General features: G+C 28.2%; 1 protein-coding gene across 1 annotated transcript; it reads right to left on the minus strand.

Moving 5' to 3' along the window:
• Window positions 1-13912: 13912 nt before the first annotated feature.
• On the minus strand, window positions 13913-16348 carry LOC107444596 (delta-latroinsectotoxin-Lt1a-like). Its single transcript, XM_071185820.1, has one exon. It carries the CDS (start codon window positions 16346-16348, stop codon window positions 13913-13915), a length of 2436 nt encoding a protein of 811 aa, XP_071041921.1.
• Window positions 16349-20978: the final 4630 nt, after the last annotated feature.

Here is a 20978-nt window from a genome sequence, read left to right on the forward strand (position 1 = left end):
CTAATCAAGATTTGGTGATAGTTCGAAATTTATCTTTTACTTAAAATATATAAAATTAATAGTTTTCATGCTTACGATAAGGCCTTGGATTCCTTATCAACTCTTTTTGCCAGTGATTAAGCACAGCAAAACGAAATAATTCACTCATTTTTCACAAATTATAAGTCACTTGTCAAAAAAGACGTTATTCACTTATAAAAGTTCAAATAAGAATGAGGAATTAATATTTTCTGCTATATTGTTGGTGTTATTAACAATTATCTTTTTCGGCAACAATGTTTAAGAAAAACCATTAAAACAATGAACAAAGGAATAAAGTTTTATTTAACTCTCTTAAGTATTGTTGTAAATGTTGTCATATTTAGTTGTTCCAAGGGTTTTAAGGCAATGAAAAAAACAACAATGACTAAAAAGTTCGGAACTGTAATTTAGTATTTTGTGAGAATTCAAATGAAATCATAAATTTATAATATCAAAATGACATTGTATTGATTAATTTTTACTAAAACTGTAAATGAAATATATTGATATTAAGCTAAAATTTTTTAATATCAAATAAATCAGAATTACTCGTTTTTTATATGAGGATTTTTAACTTTTTATGAAGAAATTTTGAAAGCCCCTTGTCACCTTAAAATGAACATAAACTTTTTTCTTCATAGTTCAAATATAGTTTGTATTTTAAAATTACACAAGTATCAAAATTGACAAACCTATAAAAAATTCCTTTTAAGTGAAATTTACCGAAAAATGGAGGAACACTTATTGACATATCCCCCCACAACACACTAGCTTCTGGCGAACAATATTGGCTAGACGACGAAATTGTTTTACTGCATGATTGCAGTAGCAGGGATGGTCATTAGGGTTGCCTTGAGCGCAGTTCACCAACCTTTCTTAAGTAGAGATTAGATATTAGCAGCGCAGTCCACCATGTTTTAGAAAACCATTAGCGCAATCCGTTATCACCGTATGGCAGCACTTCGCATGCCTTGACCGTTAGCGTGTGGAGAGTCATAGAAGAAGGAAGTGCATTAGTCTATGTTTTGATTTTCAAATAGATTAAAATCTTTTAAGCTAGAAAAATGTATGGAACTGTAAACTACATTAAACATGGTACTAAAAGAAAGCATCATGGAATTAAAAAAAAATATTTTTAACAATTAAATACGAAAGATATTAAGAGAAGGAAAAAATATCATAGCACATTTCTATACAACTGAAAGGAAGAGGATAGAGAAAGGGTCAAAGGTATGAAACCGGTTTTCTCGCCACATGGCGTATTCGAGCGTAGAGATAGCGAATAAGAAAAAAAAACCCCCATTTTTAATGCTTTAGAAGGTATGACTGTATTTGTATATTTATAATAAATACTTGTTTTTGGCATAGTCCTTGAAAAAATGCTATACACAGTGCAATGAGGTCTAAACTGAACATTTCATATTGCTGTAAAACATTCTTAACCTAATTATAGACCTGGAATTTATTTTACAATGATGTGAAGAGTAATAACATTAGGGATGCATCGAGTACCAGGCAATTATCCAGTACCCGGCCGGCGTTTCATTGCCCGGTTATTATCCCGAAAAATGTCACTATTCCGTATCGGGTACCCGTACCAGGTTTTTATTCTGAAAACCCGGTACCGGGTGTCCGAAACACGAACAGTTTTACAAGTAACACTCATTTATGCTCGTCTCAATTAAATTCAGATTTATAGTAACATTCAAACTATTCATAAAATTCGTTGTGGTCTTAGCAATCCATGTATTTTATTAGTTTCTCAATAATTGAGCTGAAATAGCTGGTTTAGAAGCGGCATATTTTACTCTTATGCAGAATTTTAATTCAGAAAAACTACGGTGGGTCTTAGCGGAGTCTAGGATTGAACCCCTGACCCTCCGTACTAAGTCAGATTCTCTAACAATGGGTTACCACGGCCCTTTTTCCTGGAAAGGCCGCTATATCGAGGAAAAAGCTCTTCATTATAAATTCTCTGTCATTTACATACAAAAAAATAAGTTCAGGTAAACGTAGAGTAAGCCACGAGGTTTCAAATGCTGAAAAAGTATCGAAATGCAAACGAATTATGACATGATTACTTAGAATTACGCAGTAAAGAAGTAATTCTGCCATGATTTACTTGCATTTCAATATTTCGAAAGCATTTTTTCAGTATTTGAAAATTTACGATTTATTCAAGGTTTACATGAACTTTTCTTTAAATTTTGAAACATAAATCACTAACGGAGGCGAAGCTGAACTTGCCATGAACAGTTTCTCTCGCGGTAAAAAGTTCTCTGGATGCCTAATCTCTAAAAGAGTTCTATTGGTGATCGAAATGGGCTACAGGTGGCTCAGAGTACAACTCTCTAGCCATGACAACACTTCGAATGCTCCCTCCCCCCATTAGCAGGTGGATAGTCACAGGAGAAGGAAGTACATTAGTTACTGTCTTGATTTTCAAAGAGATAAAAATTTTTTAAGTTAAGATACTACATAGAACTCAAAACTGCATTAAATATCTTAATAATGCCCCGTGGAAATTTAAAAAAATCATTTTTGACAATTAAATACAAAAAATACTATAGAAAGGAAAATTTTTACAGTACATTCACTCTTAAGACACCTATGGATGGTTCGTAGTGTAAAGTGAAGCACAGATGGCGCTAGGGGTTAAAATTCGTCTTAAGACTTCCGGGTTACCACTTTCGAATGATTTTTTTCGACTAATCTTGAAAAAGCGCGCCATTATACTTGTAGTGTTTACAATATAAAGCGTTTTTTTTCAATTTAAATTTCAACGAAATAAACAACAAATGGATTCTAAAGACGCCGCAAGCATGCTATGATGCTGTACAAAACATAACGAACTGCTATATTTTACACTAATATAGTTAAAAAGAGATAATGATCAAAACATTGCAAACCTTACTCGAATCTTAGTTGTTTCGAGCACGTGAATACGATGCTCATTTTCTCGACAACAGGCGAATAAAGATTTATACAACAGTTCCAGTTCGTTTCATTATGAGTAATTTTACAATAATCTCTAGAATGTAATTACTGTGGTGAATGTCAATCTATTGATCACTTGTTAATGAATTGTTCTCAATTCCGGACACTCCGGGGCAATCACTTTAATAATATTAGTCAACATCAATGCTGTGCTAACCTGACTTGCAGAAATATCATAAAAAAGATTATTAAACAAACTTTAGAGGATCTATTGGAGGACTGTCTTTAACGGTCTCGGAATCTGCTCGTTCCAACTTGGGTGTCTCAATTTTATTGATGGTATAGTTTTATAACTTTTACTATGCCTTTTACTTGCTCCAATTTTATTGTAATTACTTTTGTACTATTTGATTGGTTTTAAAAGTACTGTTTTAAAATGTTATACTATATTGTTCTTTTGTAAATTTTGCACATTTATCTTTTAAATTGTTCTTTTAACGGACACTTTTAATATATTGCTGTTTTAAGGTTTTATCACCTTACATGATTTTTGCTGCTCTGCGCCCGTCATGTTCATGGGCTGTTTGCCATGTCTGATATGTATTTTATGCTTGTATTGTTTTCTGAATTTTTTTGATTTTAATAAACATTTACCCGCATGCCCTACATAAGGACGGGTCGGGGAAAATATTTCCATGAGTAATTTTACAAGGATACTAAAAATATGCCACAACACCCTGTATAAATGTAATTTTTTTAATATTAGGACACATAACACTTCATTTAGATAACATTATAACACTATAGGGTTATATAATTTAGCTTATAACACTTATTACTTAATAACACTTCAATTGACGAAGAGAATTAAATTTGCTATACGAGGTAAAGTTTGTTTCGAAACAATGATCAAAAAAATTTTTTTGAACGGAAAAATTTAGAAAAATAAAACACTTCTTTTAGAAAGAAAAGTAATACTGAGTTATAAAAAAATCAACATTATAAAAGAGCTTCATAAAGAAAATAGAGAGGAAAGAAGAAAATGATTTAGATTGGCGGTCATGTTGAAAAATGATTTTGAAAGTTTAATAAAAATATATTAAATGTTGGAGATTTTTCATTATAAAATTGGAGAAGATGTATTTCTAAAATACTAGTTTTATTTTATATGAAATTGGGGTGTTATTTTAAAGAAATAATAAGTAAAAAGAACTTGTAAAAAAAAAAAAGAAAAACATTAGTTCTAAATTGTTTGTCATTTCTACAAAGAGTAAATTGGAAAAATAAAATTTAGGAACAATTTTTGCCGGAAATAAATCACGTGTACATGAAGCTAATGTTTTTTTTCCCAGACAAGAAAAAATATTTATCTCTAGAAGTGAATAGGAGGTAAGAAATAGAAAAATACACAATACTTGTCTAATGAGAGAAAGTATTATAAAGCATTTTAGAGAAAGTGTATTTGAGAAAAAGTTATAGCAAAGGGACAAAAGTTTATGAACATTTATTTTTGTTATTGTATAAATAATAGTAAAAAAATTTGTTTTTCAATATGATTTTAGTTTTTTAAAAATATTTCTATAAAAATTTAAATGACTTGATTGATAAACAAAAATGAGTTTTCATTAACTTAATACTAGAACCTGATAAAGTAACTGTTCATTAAAAATTTTATAAAATGAAAAAATAACACTATAAGTCATGTACAAGTATTAAAAAGGTTGTAGAAGGTCACGAGAAAGGTCTACGTTAAACCACGGCCTCTCTAACATTTCGAAAACCAAGTCTTGTGCCTTATAGTTTTAAAATTCCTTATTTTTAAGTTCTTAAAATCACCCTCACTTATCCATCTCATCTTTTGCCGTTTTCATTTTTCGTTGATCCTGGCGCTGACGTTTATATATTCCCCTTATCTTTATGATTGTGAGACCTCCCGCAGTGCCTAAAACAATAAAGCACACCACACTGTAACTTCATCCTCTCTTCCTCTACTTATTACGCAAATTCGGTTAATCCCATCAAAAAGTTCTTCACCAAGTCAAATTTTTCCCAATACTTGATCCAAGAGTTACTTTGTCTTCTGGTTTAGGTTCAAAATTATAAAGCAACGGAGTTAAACATTGGTAGTCGTAAATTTAAAACTGGGACGGCTGTTTAACGATGGCGATAAAACAAGATAAAATAGAACAGTCAAACTGGTTTTGATGATTTTACTCCCAGATTTCTACAGCGTTTTTGCTTTTCATTACTTAACAATTACTTTGCTTCTCCAAATATGTATTTTCTACCCACTTCATTTGTAACAAGGATTCTGAAATTATATATTAAGGACTATTATTGCGGAACAAGCTGTAGATAGATAGGTACTTCTATTTACGTCACATTAGAGTAGCACAATGGGCTATTGGCGACGGACTGGAAAACATCCTTGAGGATGATCCGAAGAATTTAAATTTATTTTTTTAATAATAAAAAAGACCGTTGATATAAGTAGTACTCGCCAATTTGGCGAGATTTCAAAAAGTCGCCAAGGGGTGGGCTATTCTAAGTTTTTGCTTTGTGGAACCTTAAATGATGGACTTTCTGTGTGGGGAACCCCACATTCTAATGACTAAATATCATTAGTATATTGCGAACATATTAATAACAAAAGATTAGTAATTATTTTAAAAATATATAATGATCTGTATTTTATTAATTATTTTGAAAATATTTTCGGAATAAATGATTTGTTGTTGTTCATTTAGCCGTGTAATGGGCTATTGGCGACGGTGTGGGAAACATTCCTGAGGATGATCCGAAGACATGCCATCGAAATTTTGATCCTCAGCAGAGGGGATGGCTCCCCTGCTTTGGTAGCCCGACAACCTCGCGTGAAGTCGAGCACTTAGCGATAGGATAGTTTAACGAGAAACCGATACTGCACACCATGGGTAACTACACACTACACAGGCTGATCAAAGTGGTCACCCACCCGCTTATTGTCCACAGCCAGTGATGCTTGACTTCTGTGTTGTACTGGGCACCTTGTCTTTACGATCAGTTCACTGCAGGACGAGCTCACTGTGGAATTATAATGATTAGTTAGCGAGTTTAAGGGAAAAGAAAAAAAGAGACAATCACTCTTAGTAAACTAGAACCAATATGTATTTTATTTGGATTTTGAATCAGCAGATTTCGAAAATATGGGGAATGTCAGCAGTTTAGATAATATAACATTAATAATTCAGTCAGGATACCGGTTACTGGATACTGATCTCTTCGTCATATCCCCAATTGTTTTATTATTTATATTATGAAATTACATTAATAAAGCTTTATAAATTAGATAAAATAATTTAATAAATAAATGTATGTATCTATAAACCATTCTGATTTTAATTTATTGTCTTATTTTTCAATAATTTTATTTTTTGTTATTTGAGAAGAAAAAGAAATGCCAGGAGATTGAAAAGCAAGCTATTATGATAAGAAATTTCTAACATGAATAAAAAAAACATTCTTTTTTTTGGAAGCGAATAATAGAAGCAATTCAACTTTTAATAGTCCTGGATGCAGAGGGAAAAAAATAATTCAAATAGTAAAAAATGTAATCTTCATTAATTAAGCAAAAAAATGCTTTTTTTTCATACCCTAATTATAGTGTTTTTTCCCCTTGAAAAATTTTAACTAAAAAGTCATTAGGTAAAATGAAGTGTTTTAGTTTTTATACAACATGAGCTTTTTTCGCTATAGAGACTTGCGTTTTTGTTCTTTTATTATTATTTAGCTTTTATTCGCAATGAAAAACGATTTTTCAGAAATAAAAAGTAGCGACTTTTTTTGAGTGTGTAGTTTTTATTCTTGTTGATTAGGCTTCACTTAAGAACTTAAAATAGAACAATGATCAGGTATCCAACGCGATAACAAATAATAGTCCCGCACTATTATTTTTAAATTAATTAAATAATGCAAACTGAAGTAACGTGTTGTTGTATGTGGAAATTTTGTTATAAAATCCGAAAGAAAATGATTCCATGATTTATTTTAAATTTTATACTAAAAAAAGCAACAAGGTTCGACCAAATAACTGATTGGATTTCAAGTATTTAATATTTTCGAAACTGTTGCACACATTCCATTAAATAATACACAGGACAGAAAAAAGAAATTAAAAAGTTGTTATTTGTCAGTTAGAAATGTTCTACATGTTATCTCAATGCTGCCCTGAAAAAAATGGATACTCAATGGATTTTTGACAAATTCATTTCCTAGTATATGCTCCGGCGAACGTTTTGTGAAAATGACGAAATGACAATTGTCACTTTTGTACCACAGTGCTGAAGTAAAATATTCTCAGTGGTCGACAGATCATGGGTTAGAAGAGCATCCTCGCCTTCAGGCTAGCCGTGGGATTGTTTCGTTTTTTTCCTCCCCATATAATGCAAATGCGGGTTAATTCTGTGGAAAAAGGCTAAATTAAGGCAATTTTCTTTCAATACCTGATCCATGAATTCCCTTGTCTTCTGAATTGGGTTCAAAATTATATGGCTATAACGTTAAACATTGGTATTCGTAAACATAAATATTAAGTTGACTGTTCAAAGACGGTGATAAAATGAACTGAAATAACTCGAAAGACGGGTTGTGGTGGCTCAAGCGATAAATCGTTTGCCTCTCAATGAAGTGACTCAGTCTCAAATCCCATCGGGATGACGGGTTGATGCAAAGTCTGTTCGCAATCATAGTGCCGACATAAAATATCCTCAAGGGTAGATGATTCATGGGTTGGAATTCCTTGCCATTGGGCTAACCATGGGAGGTTTTCGTGGTTCTCCTCTCCATATAACGCAAATGCGGGATAATTCCATCAAGAAAATCCTCCACGAAAGTCCTCCACGAAGGCTAGTTTGTTCCATTGCTTGATCCATCAAATGGTCAACCATTCGAGGGATTTCATTGCTGCAGTCGTCTAGTTTTCTGGGTCGGTTTCATAATTACAAGGCTACAGAGTTAACATTAAGAAACCATAAATTCAGATTTGGGTCGGCTGCTCATCGCTGATTATTAAGTGATTTGTAGGTCAAGTATTCAAATCTTTCAGAAATAGTTAAGTTTATTTAAGAAAGTACGTTTTTTATGTTTGATTTCAAATTTAAAATTATCCTTGCATTAATTAATTGTTCAAGTCAATTCCTGTAACATTAAGGTTACATGTTAGTAGGTGAAAATTCAATAGTTATAACAAAAGTTATCTAAGTTTTGCGTGTTTTGTGCACTGGTCATCCTTGCAATGCAATTGATGGTTATGAATTCTGGTTATGAATTCATAGGAATTTGGAATTACCAACCAAAATCACAAACAAAACTGAAATAGTTGCAATGGTTGGCAATCGAGCATATTTATTATGTTATTTCGACAAAGTGATAGCTAAGAAATCTGATTTATATTCGCAAATATAAATGTTTAGACGAGAGAAGAAAGCAATTATTTTTTGGTTCATACATTTTAAGAGAATAGTTGGGGCCGGGATAGCCTGGTTGTCAGGGGGCTGGACTCTCATTCGTGAGAGCGAGAGTTTGAATCCAGCTGATCGAAGACGTCTCGTGTAGTAAATGGTGTCTGGTGCACGTTAAATCTATCGGGTCACAAAGTCATCCATATTCCTATATCAAATGATTCCTCTGTGGGTACTGAATTGGAGATTGATCGTTCTCTAGTTCAGGTCAAAAATACGAACAGTAGATGAATAAATGGATGCATGAATGCGTTCACCCTGTAAACGGGTGTGGCAGAAGTTGAATTCCTGGCAATAGATGGCGCCACTGGAAAACAAGAACGATCGCTCCCCTTGCTTAAATGGCCCCCGACAACAACAACACCAAGAGAATAATTTCAACTTTTGAAGATAATACACTGTTCAGTGTGCAGTAACAATCAAGCAGTATGGTGGTCGGCAAGGAACAGGGGCTCTGTTCCCTAATAAATAAAAAAGTCGTATAGTTAAAATTTGATTTCTCAGGAACTATTCACCCTATATCAGTCAGATTTTGCATTTTGATGTGTAAAATTACATACTTTAAAATGATGTAAAAATTTATATTTTACACTATGGTGTAATATGATATAGTGTATATTTTTCGACTATTATTAAATAAAATAATAAATATTTATTAAAAGTTATTTTCGCATGGAATTATCTTTGGACAAACGAATTTTATAAATGTATGAAATTTTTTTCCAATTCGAATAAAAAAGTTCTCGAGATACAACAAAATACGCCAAAAGTAAAATTAACTTTAATGGATCCAAACTTAACATCGCTCTCATGAAAAAAAAAAAACTATGGGGATCATGTTTCCCAGATTGCGATTACTCCCTTTATTTTTGGAGTCAGAAACCCGAATCCAAAGGTATGTTTATTCAGAGAAAGTACGTTTTTGTGTTTGATTCCGTAACTTAAAATATCGTCTGCACTAATTAATTAGCATATTTGAGGTTACTCACTCGAAACATTAAGATTGAGTTCTAGGACGTAAAGATTCGATCATTAGATCAAAAGTGATTTATTGTGGTCTGTATTTTTTTGACACACTGTACAGTGAAATATGTTTTAACACTATAATATGTGTTAGTATGGGTTAAAATAAAAAAACAACCAATTTTATTTTAAATTAAAATGAATTGAGTTGTTTTATTGTATTTAATTTCACAGCCAAAGAATAAAAGACTAAATTATTGAAAATTTGAAAATTAACATAAAAATTGAAAACTAATTTCTGTAATTTGATTAATGTTACTCAGTTAATAAAGTTAACGTATCTTTAAAATTAAATTTGCTTCGAGAATAATCATAAATTAGATTAATTATATTCACATAAAAAACTGAAAATCCTCAATTATTTTAAACAGTTACAATAATTATAAATTAAAAAGCGTTGCAGAAAAACTCTAAATTGGCATACATTTAAGTTTCAAAATGAATTTATGAATTTAAAAACTAAAAATAAAGACATTTCTTGATTTAATTAATGAAAAATGAAGTTCAATAAAATATTTTTTACTTTAATTTAGTATTTTATTTTCAACTTTTCACATTTCAATTTTTCATTTTTCACATTTCAATTTTTCACTTTTCATCAGTTACATAGATTTGAAATATTTAACACAAATTAAAGTTCTGAGAAAATATTAAATATAGAAAATAAATATGGAAAATAAATATAGAAAATAAATAGTAATTATCTTTGAAATAATTGCATACATAAAGTACAAAATATATATTTTTAATTGTATGGTTTAATATTCTGGAATAGTACAATTATGAATAGTACAGTTATGCAACAGTACAGTTCTTGTTTTATATAATAAATTTAACAATTAAATATTTACTGATGTTTCATACATATATAATAAAAGATATAATGCAATTGCATACTACAATATACGTATTTATTAATGATAATAATAAACCAAAATATGGAAATATAAAATCAATAATTATATTTGAAGTTGAGGCAAACTTTATTTCAATCATCCTAAATAATTATTAAAATATATTATTGATATATTGTATACATTTTATAAGTTATAATAGGATCATTAGAATTTAGACAATAAATTTTATTCTTTTATAGATAAGAAACTATTTTGATCTTTCATAGATAGCATGAAAAAACATTTATGTTTATAAATCTGATTGCGTTGATATTAGATGCTTAAAAATTATTAATGTTTAATAGAATGCTGTTACATAAATAATTTAGAATGTGAAAATAATGAATTATGTCAATAGCTTTATTATACGGTTTTATTATGCTTGAAAATTCTTTATGAAAATAAATGGTGAAACAGTTGTTACAAAAATACTATTTTTATATTCCCATTATTTAGATGCTCTTTTATTAAAAATACAATAAATTAATCATAATTCTTAACTTCAGTAAAATGTTTGGAAATTAAAGATAAATTTTTTTTATAATTTACTTTTAATTAGTTTAGAATTTTAAAAATAATTTCAGCATTTATCCAAGGTCATTTGTCTATAGTTGTAACAAATAGTTTCCAACCAGAAAGTTTTAAAAACTATGACGTTTCGAAAGCATGGCATGAATAAGATTTACAATATTTTATAAGCAACATAATACTATTTTTTCCATAATCTGAACGTGATAATTTTTTCATTACAATACTTATGCCAACATAATACTTTTATTTACATAATACTTTTTTTTATCTTTTACTATAAGTGTAAATGAAATTGCTCAAAAGAATACGCATTGCAATAGGTAATTTACACATTGGTTTTTTTACGAAAACATTAAATTTTGCAGATAAATTTGAAAAAAATTCTAAACAAAAAGTAGTTGATGCAAACCTAAATTCTCCTGATTTTTTAACAATGTTACGTTACATGTAAAAATACTGTAAGGTTAAGAAACTTCGAAGAAAAATACTGTACTTTTTATAGGTTATGCGACAGAAATACGCGAACTTGCATGTCAATACCTCCATTAGATTCTTTCGGTAAAATCCTAGAACTTCCCACCTGTTGGCGACTTTTTGAAATCTCGCCAAGTTGGCAATTATTCAACGTTATATAAACGTTGCTTCTTGATTATTAAAAAAGAACAATTTAAATTATTACGACGATTTAATAATAATAACGGTAATTTAATAATAACGATTATTTAATAATAATAACGATAATTTAAATAATAGCGATGATTCTAACAGCAAGAGATCGAAAGCCTAAATGGCAAAAAAAATAAACCCTTTTACTTTTTTTCTAACGAAATCCAACTTTCGCGTAGGTATACATATCAAATAACCAATTAGGTTTAAGAATTTCGGTGGTGTGATCGAACGTTCAAAATAATCTCTCCGAAATATCTTTCTGTAATCTAATTTGGTGAGATTTCAAAAACTTGCTTGTCGAGATTTAAAAAAAAAATGGTGGGTGGACTACACGGGGTGAACTATTCTAGGATCCACCCGATACTTTATTCTAATTCACACTTATGATGAGCATTAGGTAAATTTTGAAGATTAAAAGTGAAGGAGTTGAGTAGCTTGGTAGATTGAAGCGATGTACCAAAAATAACCCTATTTGCATAATAATAATAATTGATGCAAGTTGATGCTTCAAAGTAGCCTATGAATTTAAACTTTTAGTATTTACAGAAAGTAAATAAATCTGCTTGTGTAGAGTCAGAAGAACTTGTGTAGGATCTTACATCAGAAAGTTTCTGGTTTCGAATCCCGGGCAAGGCATGGATGTTCCTTTCTTCTCTGTGCTATCTTGTCCTTACTGTGGGAGCAACGGTGATTCAACTAATATGGTGCCCCTGAAACAGTGGCCAACAAATATGCCCTTCAGATGACTGTGTGAAGAAGGTCTTTCTCCAGGTGAGCATTGGAAAAAAAAGTATTTACATAAGAACTGTTTACAAATGCTAATTTTTGCAATTTTGCTGGAATTGTTCTTATACTTTAAAAAAATATTTTTACAATACAATATATTTCTACAATAGTAACCTCAGGACCAATTACAATGCATATTTTAATTGGTTAATTGTTTTTCTTTAGTATTTTAGCTATGGTCAGTGAAAAGTTAAAATTTTACAATGTCCTACAGAGTTCACTGCTCAGTTGTATTTGAATGTGAGTGCAAACGTGAAAATTTGACAAATAGTATAAAACTTTACCATCACCAGTAAACCTTAAAATGCCTCCCGTGTGTGAAATCACTAACGTGCAGCAGAATCGATTACACTGGGAACAAATTTCTGTTGCATTTATGCAAATACTTGATTAATTAAGGAATATCATACAACAGAAATTAAAAAATTTGTTCCCCAGTGTTATTATTAATTTTTTTTGAAAAAAGAAAATCACGGTGAAATGGAAAGTAAATTAGATTTAAAGTAAATCATATTCTAACCCTTCCAATACAATATCAGGGGAACAAATTAAAATTAATGGGTCCTACACCACATGATTCGGCAAATGATTTAAAATATTCTTTTTTAGATTGCTCAGCTTCATTGAAATCGCTCGGAAGTATCACGGACAAGTAAAAATCTTCATCAGTAGGATCTACTAAACCCTTTGCATGCGATCTTAGAATATTGCCAATCTTGTTATATTTTCCAACTTTAATAGCTTTGAATAAATCTGAGTGTAATTTTGCAAAGTCTATCACTTCATCCGCACTGCCGACGCTCACAGCATTGATGTATTTGCTGAAACTATCTGTTATTTCCAGTGCTAAGGCTCGTGGATCTATTGAGTGAGATGATTGGTTGACATTATTAGATCTTAACTTCTCATTGGTCATTTTCCTAAATAGAAGATCCAGCAACAGTAAAGAGCCGTTTAGATCAATATGTTGAGTAGGGGAGCTCTTAGCATGTGAAAAAGAGTAACTGTCGCCATGTGGGTTTTCCAAAAAATAATCCGCAGTTTCGATTTGCCTTTTAAAATTGTTACGCAAATTTTGAGGAGAAAGCGCTTCTAGTGTCATGTTGGGACACGGCGGTTTTTCAGATTTTAATTCATTTTTGATGCATAAAAGTGCAAAAGCATTAGCAAACAGGATAGAGCATTTCAAGTCATGCTCTTCTGGATTGTCATCAAGCAATGCTCTTATTAAGTCATAGTAACCTAGTTTTTCAAATACTTGTTTAGGTTGTAAATCTTTATATTTTCGATACTCAGCCAAATCTCTGTATCTGTAATAATGATAAAAGCTGAGCTTTATAAAATCCATAGCATAGCTCATAACTGACAGACCATCATCATTTGAGCTTTGTATGATACTTTTTTCTTGTCTTCTAAACTCTCTTACAGCTTCTGAGTTAACGTTTTTTATAGCGTAGTGAATAGCCAAATAGTTATCGTTATTATACAATCTCATGTTTGCTCCATTTTGTAATAAAAACATAATTTCGGAGTGCTTATCTGATTTTGCAGCTAAGTGCAAAGGAGTGGAAGCATCATTGGATGTTGCATTTTTATTTGCTCCTTTACTAAGCAATTCCTTAGAATAACTTGTATCATCTCGTAAGGCAGCCAGATGAAGGGGGCAGTGTAACCCTCTTTTGTTTTTGCTTCGATTTCAGGCTCCATGCTTCGTTTTCTCCTCGATTCTTTTTTTAATAATTCATCAAAAATGGGTGCTTGTCCAGTGGCAACTGAAAGATGCAATGGTGTGATATATTCTTTGGAATTTATACTGGTATCAACTTTGGGGTTCTTAAGTAATTCAAGAGCGGCATCTGTTTTCTCAAAATAAATAGCCATCTCAAGCGGTGTCCAATTATTGTCAGATGTTACAGCATTAATATTTACATCTTCAACTTCCTTTTTTCCTGAGAGAAGGTACTGAATCATGTCTACATTTCCCGCCATGGCTGCAAAATGAAGTGGCGTCATGTTATTTTTATTTCCAGCATTGACTTCTACTTTACCACTGCTTAGTAAAGCATCACATATTTCTCGATCACCTTTCATAACAGCCAAGTGAAAAGGAGTCAGACCAAAGTCTGACTTAGCATTTACTAAAATGTGTTTCTTAGAAAGCAATGCTTTGATTGCTTTTACAGTACCACGAACAGCATAATGCAAAGGTGTGTACCCTGATTTTTCTCTTTGATTGATTTTAATTTCATTGCTAGCAAGTAAATTTTTAATCACATTAGAATATCCTTTCTTAGCTGCCAAGTGCAATGGTGTTAATTTATTTAAATTAGTCTGGGCATTTACGTTTGCATTATGGGTGATTAAGAAGTTCACAAAACCGGCATTTTTAGTATCGACAGCTATATGCATCGGTGTAAATCCCTTTTCATCTCGGGAGTCTACAGGTACTTCTTCTAAAAGGTATCTCAAAGCAATTTTAACATTTCCACTTTCAGCTGCAGCGTGCATGACAGTTCTTCTCATTTCAAAAGTAGCATGGACGTTAGCTCCGGCCTCCAGAAGTGTAGGAATATACTCTAATGTCCTATTCTGGTCCTTACTTCTTGCAGCATTGTAAAGATCTCGATTAATATCTCGAAACTCCACCTGAGATTTTGTCAAAATGCCAACTAATTGTGGTTTCTCTTCATTGAATTTTCGAAAAACGAGCCTCTCTCTTCTATTTTCATCTCTGGGCACTTGGAGAACTGGGTTTGCTTTACCTTCTATTTTTAATGGTTCCGTCCATTCACTAAATTTAGAGTACGTTCCATTTTCCCTCAGTTGCACTGCGTACCTTACCTTAGATTTATCATCCCAATCTCCATAGTTAGAAACAACAATAGGTTCTTTAAAGTTGATGTTATCGATGTGTTGCGGAACATCAACAATGACATCTATTTCCATTTCTGTGATCACAGTTTTGACATCTTTTAATGAATCTTCTCTCATACAAATGTCTGCATATAAATCATTTTTAACATTTTTGATGAACTCTAGTTCTTTGACGTCTTCCAATGTTTTTATCACTTCATTAATTAAACCATTGCTTCCAGTGAGTGCTGTCTTAAAACCATGAAAGACTTTCTTTAAATGATCGAATTGCTCATTGAAGTTTACGTCTTCGCCACTTTGATAATAATAATCAGCTAGATAAGAATGTTGCTTCAAGAGGAAGAACATTACAGATGCATATGTTTGTGTCCCATAAAATAGAGCGTATAGAGCTTGGAAAGCTTTGGTATCCTCAGTGTTTTCAGGAATCGAAAATTTAGTACTTTTATCCATGAGTTCAAACAAATCAGAATGCAAACCTTCTGGCATTTGGGCTTTATTTAAATAATCTAGAATTCCATTTTCTTCTTTTAGTTGAAAAACGAACTCATCCGCGGGGAGTTTGCTTAATTCGTTGCTCTTTCTTTCGAAATATCGAGAAAACTTATTGATTCTACTGAGAATTGACTGTATTTCCATATTTTTTAAGGTGGCCAGTACCTGTTTAAATCCCCAATTCATTTCTGTTCGAGTTTTTTCAACAGCATCTAAAGTTTTAGTTACGATTTCGGTAACTTTTTCCATTGCCTGAGTTAGCTTGTCGAGTTTCCTATCAACTTCATTAAATCTTTTCTCCATGATCAATTTAATTTCATCGAAATTCACGTCATCACACTCCAAGGCTGTCGCAGCTATGTTCATTCCGAATTCGGCAACGTGAGCGACCGCGGCTATGCCGGAAGTTGCTATTTTTAGGACATCAGTGACTAGAGGAATTTCGGGGATATCGCCTATTAGGTCCGTTACGAGACCCGTGACATGGCCAGCGTACTCTAAACCTTTACACGTAGATTTCCGATCATCTATTTCTTGCATTGCTTTCTCATACTCTGCATCTGATTCGGCATCTCTTTTAGAAATAGCCAAAGTAATAACCGTTTGGTTAATATGCATCTTAAGGGAGGAAAAGGAAAGAATCGCTTGCTTACCTGACAGAAACGTTAGTCTCGAAGTAGATGAGCGAGCTCGTGTGGATGTGATTGTGATTTTAGTAAATATAGTCTCTTACCACCTGCCGTTCTTACTGTCTTGTTACAGAAAATATAATATTGGAGAATAGCTGTCACATCATTAGTTACTGTCACGGGAAGGCTTTCCATTGTGCTATCATAAAATGTAATTTTTATTTTCATTTTATTGAAATCTGCGTTTTAAATTCAAACTTCAAGGACTCTTCTCTTTTTTCTACGTTAGACAAATATTGTGTTCTTTTACAAAATCTGTCAGTTTCGTTCGTCTTATCATTTCGTTTTCTGTTCCGAATGGTAGCAGCTATAAGAATTTATGAAAGGAGTGCTTTTGCTTTTTAATATTCTTAAGACTATACAGAATTAATTGATATATATATATATATATATATATATATATATATATCTTTGCATCTTTCTCTTTGTAAAAATNATATATATATATATATATATATATATATATATATATATATATATATATATATATATATATATATATATATATATATATATATATATATATATATATATATATATATATATATATATATATATATATATATATATATATATATATATATATATATATATATATATATATATATATATATATATATATATATATATATATATATATATATATATATATATATATATATATATATATATATATATATATATATATATATATATATATATATATATATATATATATATATATATATATATATATATATATATATATATATATATATATATATATATATATATATATATATATATATATATATATATATATATATATATATATATATATATATATATATATATATATATATATATATATATATATATATATATATATATATATATATATATATATATATATATATATATATATATATATATATATATATATATATATATATATATATATATATATATATATATATATATATATATATATATATATATATATATATATATATATATATATATATATATATATATATATATATATATATATATATATATATATATATATATATATATATATATATATATATATATATATATATATATATATATATATATATATATATATATATATATATATATATATATATATATATATATATATATATATATATATATATATATATATATATATATATATATATATATATATATATATATATATATATATATATATATATATATATATATATATATATATATATATATATATATATATATATATATATATATATATATATATATATATATATATATATATATATATATATATATATATATATATATATATATATATATATATATATATATATATATATATATATATATATATATATATATATATATATATATATATATATATATATATATATATATATATATATATATATATATATATATATATATATATATATATATATATATATATATATATATATATATATATATATATATATATATATATATATATATATATATATATATATATATATATATATATATATATATATATATATATATATATATATATATATATATATATATATATATATATATATATATATATATATATATATATATATATATATATATATATATATATATATATATATATATATATATATATATATATATATATATATATATATATATATATATATATATATATATATATATATATATATATATATATATATATATATATATATATATATATATATATATATATATATATATATATATATATATATATATATATATATATATATATATATATATATATATATATATATATATATATATATATATATATATATATATATATATATATATATATATATATATATATATATATATATATATATATATATATATATATATATATATATATATATATATATATATATATATATATATATATATATATATATATATATATATATATATATATATATATATATATATATATATATATATATATATATATATATATATATATATATATATATATATATATATATATATATATATATATATATATATATATATATATATATATATATATATATATATATATATATATATATATATATATATATATATATATATATATATATATATATATATATATATATATATATATATATATATATATATATATATATATATATATATATATATATATATATATATATATATATATATATATATATATATATATATATATATATATATATATATATATATATATATATATATATATATATATATATATATATATATATATATATATATATATATATATATATATATATATATATATATATATATTGATTAATTTTCCGATTGTCACGCTTCTAATCCCAATTAGTAACAGTTATGCTATTTTTAAACATACATTTTTAAAAATATAAATAATAGTATGATATTGTAATTTACTAAGATTTAGTAATTACGATTAATTTAAAAATAAATTTAAGAAACGCATCAGGTCAGAATTAAAAATACAGAATGTGATTCATTTCTAGTGTATTTCTCCCCACAAGGGCATTTGCTGCAAAGTTAAGTTGCTAAAAACTATTTGACGCAATTTTATTGGGTGAATTAAGTTTATTAAATAATTAAGCATTTCGTGCATTACTGTAAATTTCATGATGATCATGTCAACGAGATATAGTTTTGCTTTTTTCTGGGATATATTTTTAAGAATATAAATAATAGTATGATAATGTAATTTACTAAAAGTTATTAATGACAACTAATTTTAAAATTTTATATTTAGGAAAGGCTTCAGGATTAAAATTGCAAAACGTAATTCATTCCTGATGTATTTCTCACATAAGCGCGTTTGCTGGAAGGTTGTGTCACTAAAAACTATTTGACGCAATTTCATTGGTTGAAATTGGGTGAATTCAATTTGTAAAATAATTAAGCATTTCGTGCATTATAGTAAAATTCATGATGATCATCCCATCGAGTTATAGTTATGCTATTTTTAAGAATATAAATAATTGAATGATATTATTTATATCAGAGTCACTATATGATTATATATATATCAGTCACTAACAGTCAGCTAATAGCTGTCAAAGTTTTTATAGTAAAGTGGGAATAATTTTTCATTCCCAAAGTTTTATTCTTCTGTCATTAAAAGTCTTAAACTAGGATAACTAATCTTTTATGGGATCGTCATCATTTGTAACCTTTTTTTCTACCAAAAATGTCTTTCGTTTCAGGAAAGATGCATCTTTAGGTGTCTAGTCAGAGCAACTTCTTTTCGTTTTAACTTTTGATCTGTAAAGAGATTTTCATTTATTTCCCAAACTAAACAAATTTTTGAATGGAAAATAGTTTGTAAACAAGAAGTAAAATATCTTGACTCAAACTTTTTGTAAGAGACAGGGAATAAAAAACAAGTGCACAAGGAATAAAAAATGATCTCACATTAAAATTAGAGCCTTTGCTTGAGGTTATCGCTGTTGAGTTTGGATTTTATTTGCAATATTAATGATTATATCTATGATTTTATAATTCTAAATGTCCCTTAACTCGAAATTTTTTTTATTACGCCAGAGTGCTTTTTTATCTTATTCATTAGATATTCAACCCAAATATCTGTTATAAAAATATACAGGGGACTTGGATGACCTTCTAGACAAAGTTTGGAGAAAGTTTTATCTTATCATAGTCTTTATCTTATTATAATCAGAGAATCATTTATCTTATTATCTTATTAAAGCCTTTAATTATCCTATTATTTTATCATAGTATTTATTTATCTTGTTATCTTATCGATATTTCCTCCTATGAAAGTCTTTATCTCATCGTTATCAGATAAACTCTTATCTTAGTATCTTCAAATTGATAACCAATTGAGAAACTTTGAGTTTAAAGTAGTTTTCTCTACTGTGAAAACAACTTAATTCTTCAGTCTTTAAAATCATATTACTGATAATAACAGCTGAGGCAGTATCCAAATTTCCATTCGTTATGATGTTGCTTATAAAAGACAAACTGAACGCACCTTTAAAATTCGAATTAAGGAATATTAAAAATACGTTCAAACACTGGATATTAAACGATCTTCCATCACCCTATATAGATAGAATACTAATCATAAGGTTTCAGTTTTCTTCAAATAAAATCATTCAACACTGCTCTTCAGCCATTGACTTGGATCTCTGGGAATCATTTTATGTTTTAAAAAATTCTGACTATTTAGTTAATGATCTTTTTTATATCCGATTCCTTCCTAAGATTTGGAAATCCATTTTATTTCATCTTGCACACCTGAGGCTCTCAACTACAACTACTCATAACTTTCAACTTCATATGACTTTATCAGATCTTTATGTATCTATTATATTTTTATTATTTATATCCTTTTATTTTAATATATATATATATATGTATAGAAAGTGTACTTCCCCATATTTATGCACTTTGTGCTCTCTATAGCGCACCTCATTACAACTACTCATATACATATATATATATTGTGATTCATTTCTAGTGTATTT

Source organism: Parasteatoda tepidariorum, chromosome 9 (genome assembly GCF_043381705.1).
Source record: "Parasteatoda tepidariorum isolate YZ-2023 chromosome 9, CAS_Ptep_4.0, whole genome shotgun sequence".
Classification (NCBI taxonomy): domain Eukaryota; kingdom Metazoa; phylum Arthropoda; class Arachnida; order Araneae; family Theridiidae; genus Parasteatoda; species Parasteatoda tepidariorum.

Coding starts and splice junctions, on each gene's coding strand:
- LOC107444596 (XM_071185820.1), bottom strand. CDS start 16,348: ATGCATATTAACCAAACGGTTATTACTTTGGCTATTTCTAAAAGAGAT.